Genomic DNA, 23,673 nt, shown 5'->3' on the forward strand with positions numbered 1-23,673 from the left:
AAGATAGCAGAAAAATATTGACTGAATTTAAATGTAATTAATAACAAATGTGGTAAATTAAATATAATTTAAATTGTGCAGATTGTGCACCTTTATGAAACAAAGTATGGAATGAATATACCTACTTGTCACTATTAGCAAGTTGCCTAAATTCTTTCACAGTCATTGGCTTTTTTTGAATGTTGTATTGAGTGAAGAGACCTGATTGACCAGTTACCATCTGTTGAATAGGAGCTGGAATCATCAGATCATCAATATCATCGTAACTTTTTCTTGGCTTCCATTCCTTAGGAGGAATTATCTAGAAATTTATAAGGACAGAAATTTAGTTGTAAACACTGAAGAGCAAAATTGTTAGTTGTAAACAATGAAGAGCAAAAGAGGATCTTTATAAGTAAACCTATGAAGATTACCTCAAAGTTTTTATCTAAAAATATATTATATCCCCATAATATTAACCAAGTTGTTAACATAGCAATATTTGTGAACAGTTTATTATACACTGACATAAAGGTGAATAATGTTCTGGCCCATACTATTTCTTTATTTAAGGCTGTATTTTAAAATAAACAATTATTGCCTGAAACAGTGGCCTGAATAAGCAAGACTGCTTGTTGGTAAATCTAAATGGCTCCCTGAGAGTCAATTCAGGAGAATAATGCTGAATAAAGTTCAGCATTAAGTTCCCTATAGATATTAAAATATATATTGAATCCATTATATTATGTCACTGCATTTTGCATGTATTACCATCATTTGTAGCAGTACCACTGTAGCATTCTATGCAGCAAGAGTAAAACTTGTATGTTACAAAGAATCAAGAATAAACTCAATATGAGAATATTGCTTTTTGAAAAAGCATTATTTATCTGTTTACAGGTATGTCTATGCACCAACTGTAAGATTTTATTTGGGTTTTAATCTAGTGGTTTCCAACAGCATACAACAAATGTTTCTAAATATATTTACCAGGCAACCAAGTAGATTTGTTTTGGTTTTTTCTGCAATTGCTTGACATGGTTCCTATTATAGATGCCGATAGACAAGCAACTATCAAAAATTTAGAATAGGTGCCAGTTATTTTTCATTATTGCAGTAAAATTAATACTCAATTGACTGGATGCCAGTTGATTTGAAAAAACTGATTTATGCTGATGAAACTAATTCATGTTTACAGTGATGCACTCCTTGCTCAAGAAGCTTAACATGATGCAACTAATTTCCCTTTTTGGGGTGGTGGTGATGAAGGTTGTGGAGAAAATAGTAGCTGTACACTGCAAAACATGCTAGAGGAAGTAGATTATTTGCATCCTTGTTATTCAGGAGTCAGACCTGGATGTGGCATGAAAACTACATTGCTCCTGCTTGTAGATGGCATTTGGAGGGACTGGGATCATTAGGGGAGTGCAATCTTCTGAATCCTCCTTGATCTCTTGGCAGCTTTTGAGTATCATCAACCATTGTATTTTTCTTGACTGCTTCAAAGAGATTGGGGAGGAAGGCATTGTTTTATGGTGGTTCACTTTCCTATTGGTTCAAGCCCAATCAATGGTGGTTGGAGAAGAGAAACCCAAATAGGTATTTTTATTTTGTGAAGACAAATCTCTCTTCTTTCCAGTCCCTTTTAATATCTACATGAAGCCACTAGTTGACATCATCTGCCAGCATGAGATTTGGTATCATCAGTATGTTAATGATACACAGTTATACATCTTATCTGCAGGCCACACAGATGGTGGAAGTGCTGACTCATTGATTGGAGACTGTCATGTATGGATGGGTAGAAACAGATTTTAACTAAATACCTCTGGGAGGGAGTGGCTTTTGGTTTGTAGCCTGAATTATTCCAAGGATGTGCCTTCTTTCACTTTGAACAGAGTTGTATACACTTGCACAATTTGGAAGCTTTTCTAAATTCACAACTCCTCCTTGAGGAACAAGTGGCATCTGTGGCTAGAAAGCTTTTGAACAGCTAGATTTTATGTGCTAATTGAGACCTTTCCTCAATCAAGATGCCCTGTTCATAGTCACTCATGTTCCAGTTACTTCCAATTTCAATGGTTAATATGATACACACGGGACTGCCCTTGAATAATATCTGTAAGCTATAGGTGATACAGAATGCAGCAGCCTAGGCCGTGATGGGTGTATGTCGATTACTCAGGTGACCCTTCTGTTTTGAGAATCACATTTTTTTCCAGTTGTCATCCAAGTAAAATTCAAAGTTCTGATTGTCCCAATATGGCTCCAAATCTGGCTACTGGGGAACTTTCTTCTGCTGCTATCATCTTCATGTCCAAATAGTTCAAATTCCCTCCAAGTCCCATCTCTATGGCACTGTGACTGATGGGTGTTCTTAATGACTGCCCCCACTAGAGAATGTTTGCTCAAAAGTAGGGGCAGGCCTTGATACATGAAACACTAATATCTTATAAGCTATAGTGTCTCCTAAGCATGCTTACTCCATGTTGGAATACATACAACATCATGATATATAGTTGCAGGCATTGTAGCAAAAGAGAAGATAACATACTATAATCCAAGAGAAAATCAAGCATAACAGAGGCATAACCATAAGACCTATGCTACAGCAATGACAGAACACAACAGGATATGGACAACATCCAAGAAGCTCTTTAGGTTGTGGATACGTTTAATAGATCTGACAAAGTTCAGATTCCATTTGTATATCATTATGAACAGTTCGGGTATTATTCAAATTACCTGGATTCATAGTGGGTTTGTAATTACTTTAAGCAGTACTGTGCTAAGGTGTCCAGTACACTATCTAATAATATTTGTTTCAGTTATTTTTACACTGTCTCTTGAAGAAGCCAATAAGATTCTTAAATATGTTTATGCCATTACAAGTATGATTCCATCTTCCAAATGTTCAGTCAAATAATACTTCCTTCTTGCAGACTGTTTCTCGTTCCCTTAAATGAGGCATCAGAAATCAGCTTTGCTTCAAACCAATTTGAGCAAGCATAGGTGTCTAATATGGTCAAGCTGATGGGGGGGAAAACTAGGACTATAGTTCCAGAAGCATTCATATGAAATGGCTTGGCTTGTTCTTGGAGAGAAATGGGACAATGCAAATTTTGACACTTTTGAATCTCCTTGTATCTTGCTGGAGATTTGGAAAAGTTGGGGAAGTCTCCGCTTAGTAATGATTCTATTCATACCACTCTAAGAACTGACAGAAAATAGTACCAAGAAATTTCTGCTTGAGAATTATCCAAGTGTCATGTTCAATCTTATATCTATATTCAGCTAAAAAGAAAAAGAAATCAGATGCACTTCTTTCTTGTGGTTTTGGGATTAGATCTCAGCAGAACCTATGAGTATTTCCACAATGCAAAAGAATAAACATGGGAGAAAAGCTGAAACTAAATAAAAACAAAATGGAGGCCATTTGGAAGTAGTTGCATCCCTTCTTAAGGATCAGACTTATTATCTGGGTTTTTTATGGATCCAATACAAACACATAATTCTGGTTGGATTATTCTAATACATTGCTATGAGACTTAATAAATAACAAGATATTGGTAGTGGATTATTGTGTTAAAAAATAGAACTGCTAGGTAAGTATAGTATTATATAAACATTTAGTAGAAGCTTTTAAGATGTGAAAACAGATAGTCCTCGATTTATGACCACAACTGAGTGCAAAATTTCTGTTGCTAAGCAAGACAACTGTTAAGTGAGTCTTGCTCCATTTTACAACCTTTCTTGCCACAGTTGATAAGTGAATCACTGAAATTGTTAAGTTAGTAACACAGTTGTTAAGTGAATCTGGCTTCCCCACTGACTTTGTCAGAAGGTCGCAAAAGATAATTACATGATCCCAGGACACTGCAACAGTCATAGCAATAGCAACAGCAATAGCATTTATGCTTATATATTTCTTCATAGTACTTTACAGCACTCTTTAAGCAATCTGGGTTCTCATTTTACCAGCCTCAGAAGGATGGAAGGCTGAGTCAACCTTGAACTGGTCAGGATTGAACTCCTGGCAGTGGGCAGAGTCAACCTGCAATACTGCATTCTAACCACTGTGCTACCACAGTCGAATGCCAAGCATCCAAATTTTCTTCACCTGACCATGGGGATGCTGCAATGGTCGTAGGTGTGAAAAATGGTCATAAATCACTTTTTTCAGTGCCATTGTAATTTCAAGTGGTGACTAAACAAACTGTTGCAAGTCAAGGACTACCTGTAATATAGTAACATTCCTTCATGTACTATTTTTTTTAAAAAAAAAATACCTTTGCCAAACCAGCACGATGAGCACCTTTTGATTCCATATACGCCAAGTACTTGTTAAAATCCTTGAATTCATCCATTGTCGGCTGAAATGTCATAATTTTACAGCTTGGATTTGGAGGGGAGTCCAATGATTGAGCAGCCATGGCTGCTCAGCGTTACACCTGCTAATAAGAAAATACATATTTACTATTATTTGCTCTATTTGAACAAAATATGTTTTGAATGGATTTTATCTAAATTTAAACTTACATTCTTAAAGTTCTGTTTTTACAATGATTTTATACAATATCTTCAAGATAATATGAGGAGGCCATTAAATCCAAAACAGACTGAAAGAAAACAGTAGTTAACAGTCAAAACCTAATCACCATTAATTCCATGACTTTACATCTAAGCCTTCGGTTTAATCTAATTCTACATGCAATTATGTTTATCTAGGATTCAGTCTCTAAACAAAGTCTCCCAGAATCCTCAGGTCATTTCTGCGGGCCTTGGTACTTAATTCCTATGTGTGCTGTAGTCACTTTGGGACATAAATACAGAGGTTCAGTAAGCTAGTCTAAAGAAGAATGTTAGATCACCTCTAGTTTAACCCAGTCTTTGATTACATTTCAAATGGGGAGATTTAACTGAACCATGCACAAGTTTTCTATTCTTTCTAATAGTTGAAATATACTGTTTATGCTTGGAGGTTGACAGATGGTATGAAAAAAATAATTGCATATTAATTGTCATATAATTCCTGTGGTTAAGAAGTCAAAGTATTTTAAGTACTATATATTAAGTAAGAAAGATGGTGGAGGAGATATAATTTTTACCTGCCAATTCTGTATTTTCTTCTATTTCAACTCAGTTTTCTTCTGCCCATGAATTAGGAAAGAGATGAAAGAAAAAAGAGAAATAAAACATTTATATTAATGCATAAGTAATAAAATTTCCACAGATTTTCAATATATACAATTTTCTTAATTTAAAATGAGTTCATAAAATTGTCCTAAATTAAAAAATAATCTAAAAACACTCAGCAGACCAAACAAGCACTCTGAAAAACCAGATAACAGAAACAAGTAAGAGCAATTTGAAATTACATCAAAGATTTTGTAATGTCAAAATAAGTAACTCTGATTTGTCAGAAATAATGTACAGGTAGTCCTCAACTTACAACAATTAATTTAGTCACTGTTTGAAGTTATGATGGCACTGAAAAAAGACTCAAAAATCTCAGATTTTGAGACTTGGCGACTGGCATGTATTCACAACAGTTGCAGCCTCCCAGAATCATGTAATCACCATTTGCAACCTACCTAAATGGCTTTTCACCAGCAAAATTAATGGGGAAAGCCAGATGTGCTTAATAGCGGTGTGATTTACTTAACAACTTCAATGATTTGCTTAACAATTTTGATTACAAAAAGATTACAAAATCATGATTTATTTATCAATTGCCTTGCTTAGCAATGGAAACTCTGGTTGTAAGATGAGGACCATCTGTAACTGATGCCCAGCAAATTTATACAATTATTTCAATATCTATCTGATTTGATTAATGCACTTGATTAAAATATTGACATCTTACATGTAAGTAGCAAAAGTTACTTAATTTTATTTTTTTTTCACTATTCTATCATAGCAATGATAACAAATCATGTAGTCAAATGCCAAAGCTGTTTTGATAACTGCTAGGATATGGGAACTGAAAAAATAACAAGAATAGGTTTATGATATGTATTTTATATATTTGTATCTTTTTTCTACTTAAAACTAAATAGATAAATCTATTTAAACTATTATTATATCAAAAACTCTCAAGACATGTCTAGTTTAATCCTAGTAGTCTCTGTTCCCACTGACCTGACAGTTATGGTGATTTTCCCACAGACTCTTAAACAAGACATAACAGGCCCCAGATACTATCTAGTTCCCTATTGAGTAGTTTGATGCAGCACAAATCAACTCAAGCATAGAAGCAGCAGTTTCAGACTGTTTGCCCATAAAAACTTCTTCCTTTGTTTAGGTGCTGACAAAATGACAGGAAAAGTTGGACACTGTCCTCATCCCCAATTTCTTTTGATAGCCTCTGGTATCCTATTTATTTACTTATGGTTTCAATCAACTAGAACTCTAGGTAATGCAGAGCATCCAAACACTGATAAATACAATGCAATATAACAATAAATGATAATATTATACAGTTTATGCTTCTGGATAAAACCTGAGGGTTGGGAATGAAGTTAAAACATCTGAGTATTTCTATCCCTGAGGGTTCGCATACATACTCCCCATGCCTTGTATTAGAGATAATCAATTTACATATTTTCATACCAGAGCATCCACTTTAGGCCCAGGTTACTCCAAATGTTTTTCTACAGAAATCTTCCTCTGTCCCAAGATTCTGAGTCACATGAACAAGAGGTTTGGGGGAGATGAGTGACCTACAGGGCTCCAACTGGCTTACTGCTAGACTGCTCCTCTCATCTGGCCACATGTAGCTTCTTGGGCATTCTTCCTTTGGCTATCGAGATAAGAGCAACATTTCTTCTCTAGTAATACTGACCCTCCGTCTACCCTTTGCTCTATGCCAGACATGTCAAACATAAGGCCTGGGGGCCAGATGCGGCCCACGAAGTGGTTTCATGTGACCCGCGAAGCCATCCTGGAAACAGTGAGGGAACGGCTCCCACTGCCTTGACCCTGGCCCAGGCCGACCGAGAGCCACTGTACAATTTTGTGGTTGTCATCTATGCTGAAATGCATTCAATCTTAGCTCCACAAGGCCGTCTAGAAACAGCGAGGAACCAGCCTCTGCCATGTCAGCCCCGCCCCTGGGTGCGTGCTGGGGAGGTGTCACCCTTTGTGAGGAATGAAGAAATGGACCATGCCTTGGCGTTCGCTCCGGTCCCACCCCCTGCTGCCAGAAACCTTCAGATCTGTCCCACTCCTGCCTAGGCCCCCACAGGCACCCTTGACGCAAACGATGTAGAGCTGGCCATGCCCAACCAGTAGGCCACACCCATTCCATCCACACCCACCCAGTAGGCCACACCTACCCGGCCCCCCAAGGGCAACCGCAATGCTGATGCGGCCCTCAATGAAATTGAGTTTGACACCCCTGCTCTATGCTTACTGTCAGAGGAGCTAGAAACAGAAAAAGAGATTCTTCACCGCTCTTTCTTTAATGCCCCCTACCCCAATGCAGATCCTTCACCATGTACCACCATGGTGATTCCTTCCCTTACCTCAAAACTTTCTGGACAGTACTTCTACCATTCCTAATGATAGCAGCAGATGCTTTCTTGCTCTTATCTGAGGGCAGCACTTTTGCTGGTTTCATATTTGAGGCATGGCTAAAGGACAGCTGCTGAAGCAATGGTTTTCCATTTTCCTCCCATTGTTCTTCCTCATAACTAAGGATATAGGGAAGAGCCCTAGAGTTGCTATAGAAAGAACTCCTATAGGACTACTATTCATCTCCTTATATTTTGAGAAATGCAACAGAGTTCCATAACGTCTCAGATAAATGCTAAGTATAAGTGTTAAGCAATATCATACAGGGATTTAGCATTATTGCAAGATAAATTAAATTGGTGTTAGGATTACTACCAAGCCAGAAATTACTTTTGGTTTAAAAGTTTAAATAAGAATCATGTATGGTAAAAAAAAATCCTGAAATCTGCTACTAGACCATTGTGGAAAAGATAAAGACTATTTGTTCTTTTACTACAAACTAAATGTTACAATCCTTTCGCAAAACTCCATACATTGTAACTTCAGCAACAGTTAAAACAGCAGATCATTTTGCTGCATCTTTATTGAACCAATTGGGAGCATATTGGTCTTTTAAAAACCATCCAGTGATTTACCAATAGATGCAGTTCTCCTTTCGTCCTTGCCCTTCTGTAATCAATAGCATGGAATAACTTATACAAACTGAATATTTTTCTAGATTTCAGTGTTCTAGTCATTTCCAGATGATATAACAACAATGTGTTTTGTAAGATAGCAACTTCTATTTCAGCTAGTATAGAATATGGCCATACCTAGCTGTTGCAGATGGAAATATATATCATCAGATATAAAGAACTCTATTTAGTTTATAATTCAATTGATGGGGTTCTGGAATCTAGGTAGCTGAAAAAAAGTTTGTTTTCACTGAAAGAAATATAATAGTAGAAATAGTTTTTTTATTTGTTTTAGTAACTATTTAAAAATATTGCCAACAGGAAACAAATTGAAAAATGCAAAGGGAATAGAAAAGAGATTTACAAACTGCCCAGTTTGATCTAATGATAAATGCATCTGGGTAGAAAGCGGGAGAGCTTGAGTTCAAGTCCCGCCTTAGCCATGAGAGCCAGCTGCGTAATTTTGAACCAGTCATTCTCTTTCAGCCCAACCCACCTCACAGGGTTGCTGTTGTGGGGAAAATAGGAGGAGGAAGTTGAATTATTTGTAATAATAATATAGGTGGGATAGACAAACAAACAAAATTAGAATTTCATAGAAGCATAGATCAGTACTATATAATTAAGTTTCTTTAATTAATCCAAGATTTCAAAATTGTTATTAAAATTCAATACCGATTAACTAAAGTGGCCAGTATAATCTGAATCACAATCACAATGAACTAACAAAGTTTCTGTCATCTAAATATTCTATCCTTATTTAACAATTCAAGCAGAACTTAATATAATAAAGCCTCATGTTAAGAGATCCAAACTTTGGATATGATAAAGTCATTGCATAGAATTATAATCCATAAATAGTTACAAATTCTGTGTCAAACTTTTTTCAGGTATGAAGTTATTTTTGCCATGGATGCATGCTCCCATAGTTTACTGAACACTTCTTCTAAAGAGGAAATTATGGGTGATTTCCAGTAATAGAAATAAACTATATAGGTATCATTATCATATACAGAGCTAGCCTGGTATACCTTATAGAGATATAAGGTTTAATAATACTTAACAAAAAAAATAGCTAACAGGAAAGAGAATTCAACCTTTAAAATGTGTTTTATTCCAAAATAAATTGTCTCCTAGAAGTATTAGGCTTTACAGCATTGCCACCAAATATAAAAAAAATAATCCTTCTGATTATTACATTTTGATAGGTCTTTAAAAATGAGGATTCTATTTTAGCAATCAGCACTGGAGGAATACACCAACAGTAAAATATCTTGTATCATTTTTTTCAAAGTTTTTTTGTAAATCTATTTGAACTGTATTGTTTATTTAAAGATTCTGAGCATTCCAAAAACAAAAAAAATCTTTAGCATATTTTAGGTTGTCTTAAAATCTGTATAATTATCTCTTCACTAATATTTTTTGTATTTTCATGAATTAATACATATTTAAGCAAGGAGCAAATAGACACAGAACAGTAAGTCTAGGCAGATGCTTTTTCTGTGTTTACCCTATATTTTTAATACGCTGCTTTTTATTGAGTGATTTCATATGGGTTGTGCATTTCTATCTGTATCAAGTCAAAGATATTTATGCAAACTTCTAGAAGCCTTGCCTCTTTAACAGAAGTAAGGAAATATAATTTAGTATGTGATCCACATTAAACACCTCTCAGTATTCCTTGGTTCAGTCCATAGTTTCCAGAAATACTATGAATAAGTAGTAACTTGTTTTGTTGTTAAATCTGTAGATTTAAGTTAATAAGTCATATCTGCAATGATATTAGTTGTTTCCTCCTAATTATCTGTTTTCATTTTCAATGAATTTATGAACACTTTTCAAGAAACACCATATATTGAGAATGCAGTATGTACAGTAATTTATTTGTACAAAAGTATATTAACTTTATTTCTCATGCAACCCTAAAGAAAAGGCTCTGAATGTGTTCTAATAAACACTAGAATCCCAAAATAATCCTCCAAGGATCTAAAAAGTTAGAAAATTAAAATAGATCTTGGAATACCCACGATTGAGATGCTGACTGACTAATTCATTTCAAAATTATTAATAATGGAACTTTACACTTTGATGTATGATTACAATTTAATTATTATACAATTTTTAGACTTTCCTATTTTTCAATTTGCAATCCAAATTTTAGAGAAATTGTACAAAGAGGGTAAGTGAACTGTGAACAAAATGTTTTTCAGTATACATGTCTAACTACAGTAGTAATAGTCACCTAAACTAAGAGAACATAAAGTACACGGTTTCCATATTATATGTTTAATTAAATCTCTTAGTTTCAATCAAGACAAAGCAGGATATAATGTTACATTGCTACTCTCCTATAACAAAGATTTCAGATTCAGCCCACAGTCAACCAACTCTCACGTGTCCAAATTATGATATACCAGCTGTGACTTTTTTTCCAAACAAGAGGAGCCAAGAGGATCATCTATTCTCAGTACAAAATATTTGCAGCAGTCAAGTCTGTCAAAGTATTGCACATAATGTTCATTTTCCAAATATCCAGATATGACTTAACTTAAATCTACAGATTTGACAACAAAACAAGTTACTGAAAGATGTACAGTACTTATTTAACATAGTATGGTATCTACTGTTGAATTATAGTATAACCACATGAAACAAATCATATGAAATCTCTGAATATCAGGTTTCACTAAAATATACTGTCCCTGAAAAAAATCAAAATATTGGGAAACAAAAGACAATTAACTGTAGCCTAACATAATATTCAATATACAAAAGGAAACATTGATTGAACCAATCTTATCTATCAAAAATTACGGTAAGTATACTTTGATTAACATAGTTCACAAACCTAATGCTTGTGTTTTTCAGCAAGACTGATGGAAGCAGAAGCTGCTTATAAAATGGGACAATGCTATTAATTCCAAATGACCTAAACTGTACAAAAATGGGGTGGGGATGAGAAGAGAAGGATAAAATATATCTGGAGCACATGACAATGACGATAAGCTTTAAACTTTTACCTGACTATACAAGCACAGATTAAGTTTCCAAATTACTTGTAAATTGAACTCATTCTACACAGCACTTTGACAGCAGAACTATCATAGCTTATACTCAAAATACTCTGAAAGCCTAAATGTGCTTAATATTTAAAAAACCTATTGTACTACCAACGCATGTGCTGATGCAATGTAGTGCTATTCTTGAGCAATTTTAAATACTAGCTGTGGGATATAAACATTCAGTTTATTTAATATTTAATATTCAAGTTTAATACTTTATGTTAAATATTTATATGTCATATATACATGCATTTTATATAATATATAAAGAAATTTAATATAAAAATGTGTTAAATATTAAAGATTAAATCATATATGATTTATTGAGTTTATGATTTATTGAGTCTTTGAGTTATTGTTGACTCCTGGCAACTAGACTCTGCAATTTTCTTGGCAAGATTTTGGAAGCAGTTTGACATTGCCTCCTTTCTAGGGCTGAGAGAAAGTGACTGGCCCAAGGTCATGCAGCTAACTTTGTGCTTAAGGCATAAATAGAACTCATGGTCTCCCAATTTCTAGTCTGATGCTTCAACTACTACACCAAAATGTATCTCAATATTAATATTAAATATTATTTAAGATTATTGTACAAGCAAGCACCATACCAGAAAGCAAACTGCTCTAAATGGAACTGAGTTCCTCACATTCCAACGAAAGCCACTTGACAAAAAACATTTTCAGTAGCAATCATAATTACAAGTTTACAGATGGTGCAACAATATGGGATTTTTCCAATTTTGTGCATGAACAATCATTTTTTTAAAGGGAATTTCTAATACTATTAATCAATGTCTTAGAAACCAACCCACAAGCTCAGAGAACGAACCTTCACCCTCATCCTACACCCAAGCTACAGATATTTGACACTATTGCAAATCAATGTCTCTTCCCTTAAATAATACAAACTGTACTTTCTAATATGCTATTCTTCATAGCAGTTTAGTTTACTATAGATAAAATATAGTTGCCTTATAACAGCTAGAAATTGCTGTTGAGAAATAGCTCCTAAAGTGTTTTATTAAGAAATGCTATGTGAATTTATTGTTTGAAATAGTTCAAGAACAGCTGCAGCTATGGAGAAATGCAAAGCAGCTTTGCAAGAATCAAAGGGGGGCAGTGGATGAAAAACTAAAGAATTTGGGATATTTAAGGAATAATAATTTTAAGATAGAAGATTTCATTTTATTTATTTGGATTTATCCAGAATCTCACAGTTGTAAAGATAATTTAGATACAAGCGTAAGTGGTCTGATGTCATTTTGAAAGTATGTAAATATAACTTTATGGTAAGTAAAATTATCTTGTAACTATGTACATTTATACATGTTTGAAAAAGCAGATATATATGATTTGGAAAAGTAGATAATCCAATCTTATCTCATATTATCTGTCCATGATTGTCTGACTAAATATAAATTTTTAAATTAATGGATTGGTAAATTTAATTTTCCAGGGGAACTCATCCTTTCTCTGAGTTTGCCTCAGATAGGCTAGTAGAAAACAATATTTGGTATATTAGGATATACCTTTAGAATCCTGATCTCATGCTAATATACTGGACTAATCCCTTGATATAGAATAGATAATGATATATGGATGCCATTGTGTTTTAACCTGTACAATATTTATGTTTTAGTAACCAGAAAGACATTCATTGCCTCAGAGAATGACTTAAAGATAAATTACTATGCGTCTAAAACCCCAAGAGATATATGTCCCAGGAAATCTGACATAAGTTTAAATGCACTCATAACTCCTAAGCCAATGTCATAGCTAAATAGAAGACCCATCAAAAGAATTGTTAACATAAAGCAATAGTTCACATTCTGAAAAGAATGTGGCTCCCTAAGCAGTATAGTTAGTGTCCCAAACTTCCCTGTAAATATTGTTTATTTATGTTTATGAAGTCTATTAGGCAGAAAACAGTCTTCCACTTAACAACTTTAATAGTTTGTTAGCTAGGTTCACTATTTACCAAAATTCAGGTTGAAGATAACAGATAGGCCAAAAACCCCAAAATTATCATTAATACTTACACAATAGTTTGAGCACAAACATGGGTTACCCTAGTCCAGTGATGGCAAAACTTTTAGAGACCGAGTGCCCAAACTGCAACCCAAAACCCACTTATTTATCGCCAGGTGGGCATGGCCCACTGGGTGGTCGTGGCTGTGATAGTCATAGCAGACTGGGTGAGTGTGGTCACCTCGATGTTGCTTGTGGGGAGGGATGCCTGTGGGGGCCGGGCAGGGTTGGGGGAGATCCAGGGAGTCTCTGGCAGGTGGGCCAGTGGGCAGGAGGCTCATCCTGCGGGGTGAGGCAAGGTGAGGCAGGGGAGGGGTCATTGTCACAGGGCAAGGCAAGGCAGGGCAGGGGCTGGGGTAGCTGCTGCCTGATACCATTGCCCCCCCTGCACACAGAGGCCAGTGAATACATGAGTGCTGGGATGCATCCGGCCACGTGGGACCTTGGCGACTTAACGGGCGGCTGGTTGAAGAGGGACAGTTGCCATCTCCGGGGCATGGCGCATATACCCAGAGAGAGCTCTGAGTGCCGCCTCTGGCATGCGTGCCATAGGTTCGCCACCACTGCCCTAGTCGATTCATTTAATTAAATACTTTTAATTAGTAATTTCTTTCCTTATGCTGCCTTTTTTTGTTGTTTTTCCTAACCATAGACAAATGCTCTTTGAAATGCCCTTTAAAATCAGTATAGAATAGCAGCCTCAAACACAAACTCTTATGAACTCCACATGAAGTTTCTTCATAGGTAATACAGAAGTTTCAAGTGCTTAAAAATGAAGTACTATATATCATTAAATATAAATTTATTTCACTGAAAAACAGCAGGTAAGATGATAACTTTTATTGTCATTTTTTAATGTGAGCACACTGGTCCACATTAAAAATGAAATTCTGAATAAAATGTTATTATTTTATATTTTGCCATTTAAGTCACAGTGGTAGCTCAGTGATGGTTGGGATTGCTTTTGACCTTGTAGCACCAAGTAGATGGTGCCCGTATGAAAAGCTATGAATAGCAAAATCACTGGATTTGCAGAAGAGACTCTGGGAGTCCTGCTGACATGCCCAAGCACTGGAACTCCAGGCAAAGGCCTCTTCCCACTTGAAAAAGCTGCTATTCTGCAGTGAACTCAAAGAACCTACCACAACTTTATAAGCAGGCATCCCTCTTTCTACACAGAGTCTGAGGGAACCATGGTCAGCTTATAGGGAGTAGATCCGTGTTGCTGTTACTGAGTGCAAAGAGAAGGTGTGGTAATGGCAGGAAGAAATCAAGAGGGCTAATGTTAGAGTGCCCTTATTTTTGACTAGCATCATCAGCCTGGCACAGAAACATTTTGTTTTTCAGTCTAAGGGAAGATCCATACTGCAAGATCTGCAGTTGTTTTCTTTCTGTTTGACTGAAGCACTTTTTATTGTTCTGGATTGCAGCAAGCCAGCATTCACTTTTTCTTTCCTGTCTCTTCTAGAATTATGTGATTTGCTCACACCTCATTTGCCACACACACACTGAAAGGGGCAAGGAACAATGCTGATTTTTATTTACTAATATTTTAATACCTCCACTTGAAATTACTTGGAGAATTGCATATGGACCACAGGCCACAGGTTTCAGTTAGCTAATTTAGAAAACTACTAGGGACTGTGTAGTTAACTCTTAAGAATCTTCCAATATTATGATTTTTTTAAACACCAGCAGTTCAAATTGTAAAAGTATTTCTAATCTTCAAACTTCTCAAGCAATTCAGGATGGTATCAGCCACCTTGAGAGGTCTAATAGCACCAAAAGAAACATAATCCCTCTGTCTAGATCTCCAAAGTGGTCATTCAGCACAGCAATCAATGTTGTCTCAATCCTTTGCTCAGATTTGAATTCTGACAAGACAACCTGTTTCCTCTATGATTTTCTGGACTCTAAAAATCAGGGATCAAGAACAGGGATTGGGGGGGAGGATTATTGTTCAGGTGCCACTTTCTCCCTGAATTACTTACTGAATCTGGCTGTATATAGCCTACTCTGTTACCACAAGAAGCCAGTCAGAGCATGTATCCATCCACAGGTAGAAAACCTCTATCAACTTCCTTAGATGTCACAAGCTTAGGTGGGAAAAGGTGGAGTGCAAGTAAAACAAGCAAAATTGTCTCTGTTTTATCCATACTTCATTCTTCACCTGCAAAGCAGGGATGGGCAAAGTTCTCAGTACAGAAGGAGATAAGAATCAGTTATTTGCTAGCTATGGGGTAAACCAATTCAGGAAGAAGGCTGAATCCAGTCTTCCAAACATTTCTGCTTTAGAGATCCCAATAATGTTTAGGGCTGCGCACTTTTTAGACTTGCTCAAGAATTCAGAGCAATACTAAAATAACCTTAGTGGCATTTCATTGTATTGAATGAATGAGTAGAAGATGCAGAGCCTTTTCAATGCTCTAGTTAAGATGTCCTTCAATTCTCCCAAATAAAAATCTGTCAGTCATTGTTGAAGTTTTTTAAAGGAAACTAAGCATACTTATTTCAGTATATATTATGTTATAAAACATAACTCTTATTTCTTTTTATGTAGAATATTTGTTTCATTCTTGCTAGTTGACCTTTGTGTTACATGTTTGCTATTGCTTTTTAAGGAATTCCTTGTATTACTACAGAATAAATGACTATGATGTATATTACCTGATGCACTTTCAGAAGATAAGCCTAATATATTATTTTTTTATTTTATGTTCAAAGCTTTAATAATATATAGTTATCAATTAGTATTGTATATAGCACAGAAATTAAGGAAATAATTAATTTCACTATGTCTCTGGTTCCACAGGCTACTAAATCAATAAAGAAGTAGGTTTTCTGCAATCTTTAACAAAATAGTACATCATTTTCACCTTTCAAGACAAAGATCCCCATTTTACAGAGATCAGACACAAAGCAAAGTGAAGTTATCTGTTCAAGCTGCAGATAATAAGCACAGCAATTGCAGTCTTAAACATCATACCTCTTGCAGAACAGACATGAATGTACCATACAGCTTATCTTGTATCCTCTAGATCAGACATGTCAAACACAAGGCCCAGGGGCCAGATGCGGCCCGTGAAGTGGTTTCATGTGGCCCGAGAAGCCATCCTGGAAACAGTGAGGGAACGGCCCCCGCTGGCCGGGAGCCAATGTACAATTTTGTGGTGGCCATCTATGCTGAAACGCATTTAGTCTTAGCTCCAAAAGGCTGTCTAGAAACAGCGAGGAACCAGCCCCTGCTGCATTGGCCCCACCCCCTGGGTGCATGCTGAAGAGGTGTCACTCTTTGTGAGGAATGAAGAATGGACCATGCCTTGACGCTTGCCCCAGTCCCACCCCCTTCTGCCAGAGACCCTCAGATCTGTCCCACTCTTGCCCACACCCCCATAGGCACCCTTGATGTGAATGATGTAGAGCTGGCCACGCCCACCCAGTAGGCCATACCCACTCCATCCACACCCACCCAGTAGGTCGCACCCACCCTGGCCACACCCACCCAGCCCCCCAAGGGCAACCACAATGCTGATGCGGCCCTCAATGAAATTGAGTTTGACACCCCTGCTCTAGATCTAGGGTCTCCAAACTCGGCAACTTTAAGACTTGTGGACTTTAACTCCCAGAATTCCCCAGTCAGATTAATATACTCCCCTCAATCTAATGAAATAATTTTTCCTGTCATCAATTCTGAAACAATATTCTATAGACAATCCAGCAGACTTCTGTTTGTGGAACTAGGGAGAGGCACCATACCATTCTTTACCTCAGAAAGTAAAAAAAAGCAGTATCAGCCCTGGAGCACCATATTTCTGAGGGTACATACTTTCTTAAATATTAAAGCTGAATTTCTTCAGGGTTCAATAACTTGGTAGTCAAATCACAGTACACAAATTACATAAGCAGTTTAAAAACTAAGATAAAGAATCACAATCATGAACCAAATTAGAAAACCTAGCTCACCAAATGCAACTAATCAAGGAGAGAAGCAACCTAGAACTAAGGAGAAACTTCCTGACAGTTAGAACAATTAACCAGTGGAACAACCTGCCTCCAGAAGCAGTGAATGCTCCAACACTGGAAGTTTTTAAGAAGAGACTGGACAGCCATTTGTCTGAAATGGTATAGGGTTTCCTGCCTGAGCAGGGGGTTGATGACCTCCAAGGTCCCTTCCAACTTTATTACTATTATTATTATTATTATTATTATTATTATTATTATTATTATTATTGCCGGTAATAATAATGCTTGAATATCAGATATATCTTCAACTAGCCACACTCAGTGTAAATCCTACCTGAAGAGGGAGAGAACTGCACAAACAGTTCTGACTCCTTAACAGATGCAATGCTAGGACATCTCTCCTACATTTGAAATTTTAAAAACTACCTCAAGAATAGTCCCAAATACACCAAACTCATTTAGTTTTCAGGTTACAAATGTACAAAACATACTGTGTATCTCTGTTCAGGAGAAACCAGAACTGATAAATTGGTCAGAAAAATGAAATCTTTGCTACAAAGTTTCTACTGATCATAATGAAATTAGAAGCATCCCCTGATTACCAAATACTCCTTTAGAGAAAGGGCACGTTATCCAAATCAGTAACATTTCTAATGTCCAAAAAGCTCACTCAGAGTCTGCTTATCATGCTGAGACTCAGCCTCAGCTGTCATTCAGGCAACTCATCACCAATCTTAGGGCATATTCAATTTCTGAAACATTTTTCCAGGCATAATCCACACCGTGCATTATGAGAGATTTAAATTTGAGAAGTTACAAAATATTTAATAGGTAATTAATTGATTAATTAATTGGTAAATCTATGATATCTGAGTGCATAAATGAGTGAGCATTTTGGTACAACTAGGCCTGAAAAAATAGATTGAATTGTAACTAAACTAATAACATCAAAGGCTAACAAATGGTAAAACTGGTTTTAAACTGACCAGGGAACAATGGTATTCAGATCTGGGATATAACATATTCAGGATTATTCCTATAAATATAAAAGTTTCAGGATTCTTAATTGAAAATAAACCAAATCAAACTGAATTTTTGAATTGAATATTCAAAAAAATGAATATTAAATACTTTTAATAAGGAAACCATCTGTCAGTATTAGAAGTCTTCAAGCCAAGTTATGGGAACTGAAAATAATAACTGGTGCTAAATAGAACATAATAAATTTATCAGAAACTTTGGGGGGAAAACTTGAAGATAAGACATTAGGACACTGCAGTAACATTTAAGATGTAGACTAAATAAATTCCACCACAGCAATGGAAGATAATTTAAAACTGACATATTTTGGGTAGGAATGAGTTTGGTGATGATCTAAAAACCTATACAGACAAAACACTTGTAAGATAATTTTGTATCATTTTCCATTAATGGAATGATGGGGAAAACTATTTTTCTTTGCATTTTAAAACAAATTAAGCCAGTTTTAGACATACTGTACATTTAATTTTTGTGATTTGCACATTTTTATGACTTCCACAACGATTTTTTCAGCAACTGTTCTGCCAAATGTCAGTAGTCTAGTCAGAGAAAGCCATGGGGAATTAACAAAAATGGCCAGTTGAGGTTGTCTATTTACCACCCTATTAACTGATTTGGAGAATCACAACTAAAACACTAACGTAATTCTTTATTCAGATAAATAAACCATGGAAGTAAATCTTATAATAACTTCAAGTAAACTCACTCTCATTGGATAAACTTATTTCCAGGTTGCAAAAAGAGACGAAGACTTAGAATATGTGAATGAAAAGGATTTATGCACAAACGCTGTTGCCATTCTCTGCCTGTTCAGTCTTTGAGGTATCTCTTTCCAATATAGCTACACATTAGATGCTTTATTTTTAATTCAATGTACTTTCAAGCAGGAATAGAGATAAAGTCCAGCTTTTCACTTCTCAGAATGCTCCAAATAAGGAACGAACAAATTCAATGTAACAAACCTCTGGCAACCCAATTTAAAAACAAAAACAAAACTAACAATGCCCGGCCCTTGAAATCCCTACAAAATTAGTCCGAAAACATGACTTAAACCTTAGGAAATGAAACAAAAACTACTTGACTGCAAAGGCCATGTAAATGTAGCAGCCTCTTAGGGGGAATCACCCCTTTCTCATCACTTGCAAAATACCGGAAAGAAACCTAGTTTGTTATTTGGTCTCACTCAACTGACCCTTCCCGGCCTTTGCCAATTCTAGAAAAGGGGGCAACCCAACAGCCTCTCGGATGCCGTCTTTATAGGGCTATTCCTCACCTTGCTCTTCTTAGGCGGCCTTACTCCTGGTCTCAACCAGAATGGCCACCGGTTGACTAGAATTTCTCCCTCCCAGCCAAGGGCAGCACCTGCTCCCCAAAGTCCTGCGACTCCCCTCCGACCGGCCCCTCCAATTCCTTCTCCCCTCCCTCCATCCAGCCTCCTCACCTGTCTCCCTCACTAAAGCTTTAATTCTCCCCGGTTAGGGCGCTTCCAGCCCTCTCCTTCCCTCCTTATTGTTCCCCACATCGCCTCAGCGGTTTCTCACGAGGCCAAGCCCACCACCAAAAGGTCCTTCCTCGCTCCATGCCCCGAGGGCCAACCCCGCGACGTCCTTTTCTCTTCCCCTCTTTTTTTCTCCGCAGACAGCCCGGGCCGGGGTTCTCACGCAGCCTCCCCATCGGTTACGGGGCGTCCCCGGCCATCTGTTTCTCCCTCAGGCTGTTTTCTCCGCGAGGGGAAACGGCGCCTCCGCCAGACACGTGGGTAAGTCCTCCTCCATCACCTTTGCCCATTTTACCTGGACGCGGAGGTGGTTCAAAACGCCGCTGCCTCGAGGCACGAGTGGAGGACGCCGGTTGTCAAAAGTCGCCGGACTTCCTTGAAGCTTCCAACTACGATTGTAACTATCATCCCCCTCTCCCCCCCACACACACACAAACACACTCACACCCCTCGCTGGGACTTCTTGTTCCGCACACGGATGACAGCTACGAGCTGCGCAGGCGCAGTCCGTTCGGGGAGAGGAAAAAAAAAAAAAGAACTTCCCACTCACCCAGCCAAACCCCGCTCCCCTCGCTCGCCGCGAGAGCTTTTGAGGAAGGCAATCCTGTGACGTGAAACGCGGCGGCTTCCTTTCCGCGGCCACGTGACCTAAGGGGTTGCACACGCGACCTGTGCGGTTCCGCTACGCCGTGGTGCCATTGAGTCGGAACGTTCCACAGAGGCGCGAGGCAGAAGAAAACAAATCCATCGTGTTGGGTCACGTGGGCTCCGCACGTGGGATCCTGGCAGCTGGGTTATCTTTTTTTTTTTTTTTAGACCACGCAGAGGCTGTCTAAAAAAAAAAAATCTTACCGGAGCTCGAAATTGCGACGCTGTGCCCCAAATCATCGAGAGAGGAAGAGGAAGGAAACAGTTGAAAAAAGCCGCCTCGCCCCCCCTCCACCCCGCCTTGAGTTAGCAACCTGGTAGACAGCCTATTCCCACAAGGCAACTGGGGGAAGCGGTTGAAAAGCCAGATTGTTATCCTCAACCTAACTTTTAAAAGTGGGATGGATGAAAAGGAGCTTATTTGGATTACTTGAGCCATGTTAGTTTGTGAATCAGAATCCTAGTTGTTACTCTGCCATCTTTTTTTTTTTTCTTTCAGTGGCTAGGGAAAGAGATGGGGTTATCACATTTCAACCAACTTAACTCATAAATTGGAAATTTACTCGTTGGAAAACCTACCTTCCCTTGAGTTCAGAAAACAACACAGGAGGCTTGTAGGATGAGGTGCTAGGAATAGAAAATCAGCTATTTTGTATTACTGTGTTGTGTAAGATATATTCTTTTTTTCCAGTTTTATTAGATTATAGACTATACACATTTTATTAGACGATAGAATAAAATTCAAAAGCAAATAGTAGGGCACAATGGGAAAAGAAGGAGAAAGGGCACTGACTTCCGACTTCTTCTGTTGCAGTAGAATGAAGCATTAACATCAAACCTCAACTTTTTACTTTTCCATGATGTAAGATATATTCTTGTATTACAAAGGAGATACAACAGTGGTCTATTTTCAGATAGCAGCAACGGGTAGAAGTTTCTTGGGTGGGACTCAGAGGTGGTCATTTGCCTATTGTGTCTGCCATGTTTTGGTTCACTGGATAGTCATTACTGAGTTAGGTGGCTTTATAAATTAATAAACAAATGCATGCACACATAGTTGCAGGTTGTATGGTTTACCTCCTACTAAGTAGTCCCATGAAATTTCGAAAATAATGAGCTGCGGAAATGCAGAGTTGAAGAGTAAAGTCCAAGGTTGTTATGAGATAGATAACCTTTATTGTCATTATTTTTACTGTGAGCACAATGGCACAGATTAAAAATGAATTTTAGTTGCTTGCTCTCAAAGTGTACACATATATAACACACATTTAAACATACTATATGCAACTAATCAAGGAGAGAAGCAACCTAGAACTAAGGAGAAACTTCCTGACAGTGAGAACAATTAATCAGTGGAACAGCCTGCCTCCAGAAGCAGTAAATGCTCCAACACTGGAAGTTTTTAAGAAGAGACTGGACAGCCATTTGTCCGAAATGGTGTAGGGTTTCCTGCCTGAGCAGGGGGTTGGACTAGATGACCTCCAAGGTCCCTTCCAACTTTACCACCATTACTAACATTTGTATAGACCTACACCCTTACATATAAGTGACATAAATATTATTCACTGTCCATCTTGAATATATAATGGAAGGAGGAAGCTTTAGGGTTCACAAGGTTAATACTGTATGGAACAAAGCTGTGACTGAATCTGGATGTTCTGCTTCGGATACCACAGAGCCTCCTCCCAGAAGGTAACAAGGAAAACAGGTTGTGAAGACGATGTGTAGTGTCCCAGACAATCTTATGGACCCTGCTCAAGCAACACTTCCGTGCTATGTCCTGGATGGAAGGGAGGGAACTACCAATGATCTTTTCAGCCATCCTCACCACTCTCTGCACTGCCGTCCTGTCTGAAGCAGTGATGTTTCCAAACCAGACGGTGATGCTGTATGACAGGATGCTCTCGATCGTCCCTCTGTAGAAAGTGGTAAGGATAGGGGAAGGAAGATGTGCTTTTCTCATGCGATGCAGAAAATGCAGGTGCTGCTATGCCCACTTCACCAGTGTCTCGCTGTTGAGCGACCAAGCCAACCTACTTGTTAACTGCACACCCAGGAATTTGATGCTGGTAACCATCTCCACAGGTGAATCATTAATGCACAGAGAAGTGTGGCTATGCCTGGCTTTTCTGAAATCAACAGTGATCTCTTTGGTTTTTCCAATGTTTAAAACTAGGCTGTTTTCCTTACACCAGTTCACCAAACGCTCAACCTCCTTGTGGTAAACACCCTCATTGTCATCTTGAATAAGGCCCACTACTGTTGTATCATCCACAAACTTCACAATATGGTTAGTGGCAAACCTAGCACCACAGTCATGGGTCAACAGGGTGAACAGCAGCAGATTTAGGACGCAGCCGTGAGGAGAACCTGTGCTAAGAAAATGATGTTAGAAATATTTGTTCCAGATCGCATATACTGGGGCCTGTTAGTAAGAAAATCAAGAATCCAGTTGCACACAGGAGTGTTCAAGTCTAAAAGGTCCAGTTTGCCTACTAGATGCTGGGGAATGATTCATGAGTTCTTATGATTTAACAACTTGAGTCCCACACCTTCCAACTCAAGAATTATCCAACATCTATTCATCTTCCAGAACTATTTCTTTGTAAATATTGTTCTGCCTTTTTAAGTAATCGGTGTGAATGGTGCTTTTTCTCCATCACCACCAGTGGAAAATGGACATCAGAAAGTTCTTCACTAAACAGAAAACCAAATTAAGAGGACACATCTCAGGAGAGACCAATGTATGAGAAAGGAGAAACCAGCATGTTTCTCTTCTGATGGGGCTCCAAGACCCTTGAGAAAACACCCTGACCTAAGGACAGTGAAAGCTGCAGGGCCAGTGGCACCATCATCTCTTCTTCTAGTGCAGTGTTTCCCAAACTTGACAATTTTAAGGCATGTGGACTTCAACTCCCAGAATTCGACAGCCAGCGTTGCTGGCTGTGGAATTCTGGGAGTTGAAGTCCTCATGCCTTAAAATTGTCAAGTTTGGAAAACACTGTTCTAGTGTGATGACACTTCAAGTCTTCATTATTCACCCAAATGATATAGGGCTGTATGTTAACATGCAACAATCCAAATGTTTTTTTCTAAGAATTGGAAAAAAAAAAAACACCTCTGCCCTGCAGAACTCAGTGATTACATTAAATAGGCCATACTTGTGTCATGATTGCTTATGTGATCTATCGCTAATCTCCACATCTCAATGGAAATTTGTGCAAATTATTGCCACAGGCAATTCACTGGGGTAAAAGGATGCTTTTAT

At 37.7% G+C, this 23,673-nt stretch overlaps 1 protein-coding gene across 9 annotated transcripts in view; it reads right to left on the reverse strand.

Annotated features, from left to right (window-relative positions):
- KDM4C (lysine demethylase 4C) overlaps window positions 1–20,473 on the reverse strand; it is a 192,047-nt gene extending 171,574 nt beyond the window's left edge. The window contains exons 1-5 of one of the 9 annotated variants that reach the window (XM_039356158.1): window positions 20,053–20,277; window positions 5,088–5,126; window positions 4,519–4,598; window positions 4,269–4,433; window positions 126–301 (exon numbers count right to left, since the gene is read on the reverse strand). In XM_039356158.1, the coding sequence (XP_039212092.1) occupies window positions 126–301; window positions 4,269–4,412 (320 nt within the window). In that variant the 5' untranslated portion in view covers window positions 4,413–4,433; window positions 4,519–4,598; window positions 5,088–5,126; window positions 20,053–20,277. Of the gene's footprint in view, window positions 1–125; window positions 302–4,268; window positions 4,434–4,518; window positions 4,599–5,087; window positions 5,130–20,052; window positions 20,278–20,307 lie in introns of those variants that run through there. The other 8 variants (XM_039356153.1, XM_039356152.1, XM_039356156.1 and 5 more) reach the window with 8 other exon arrangements.
- Window positions 20,474–23,673: the final 3,200 nt, after the last annotated feature.

The sequence above is a fragment of the Crotalus tigris genome, unplaced genomic scaffold (assembly GCF_016545835.1).
Source record: "Crotalus tigris isolate CLP2741 ecotype Arizona unplaced genomic scaffold, ASM1654583v1 scf7180000018786.1720131, whole genome shotgun sequence".
Taxonomy (NCBI): domain Eukaryota; kingdom Metazoa; phylum Chordata; class Lepidosauria; order Squamata; family Viperidae; genus Crotalus; species Crotalus tigris.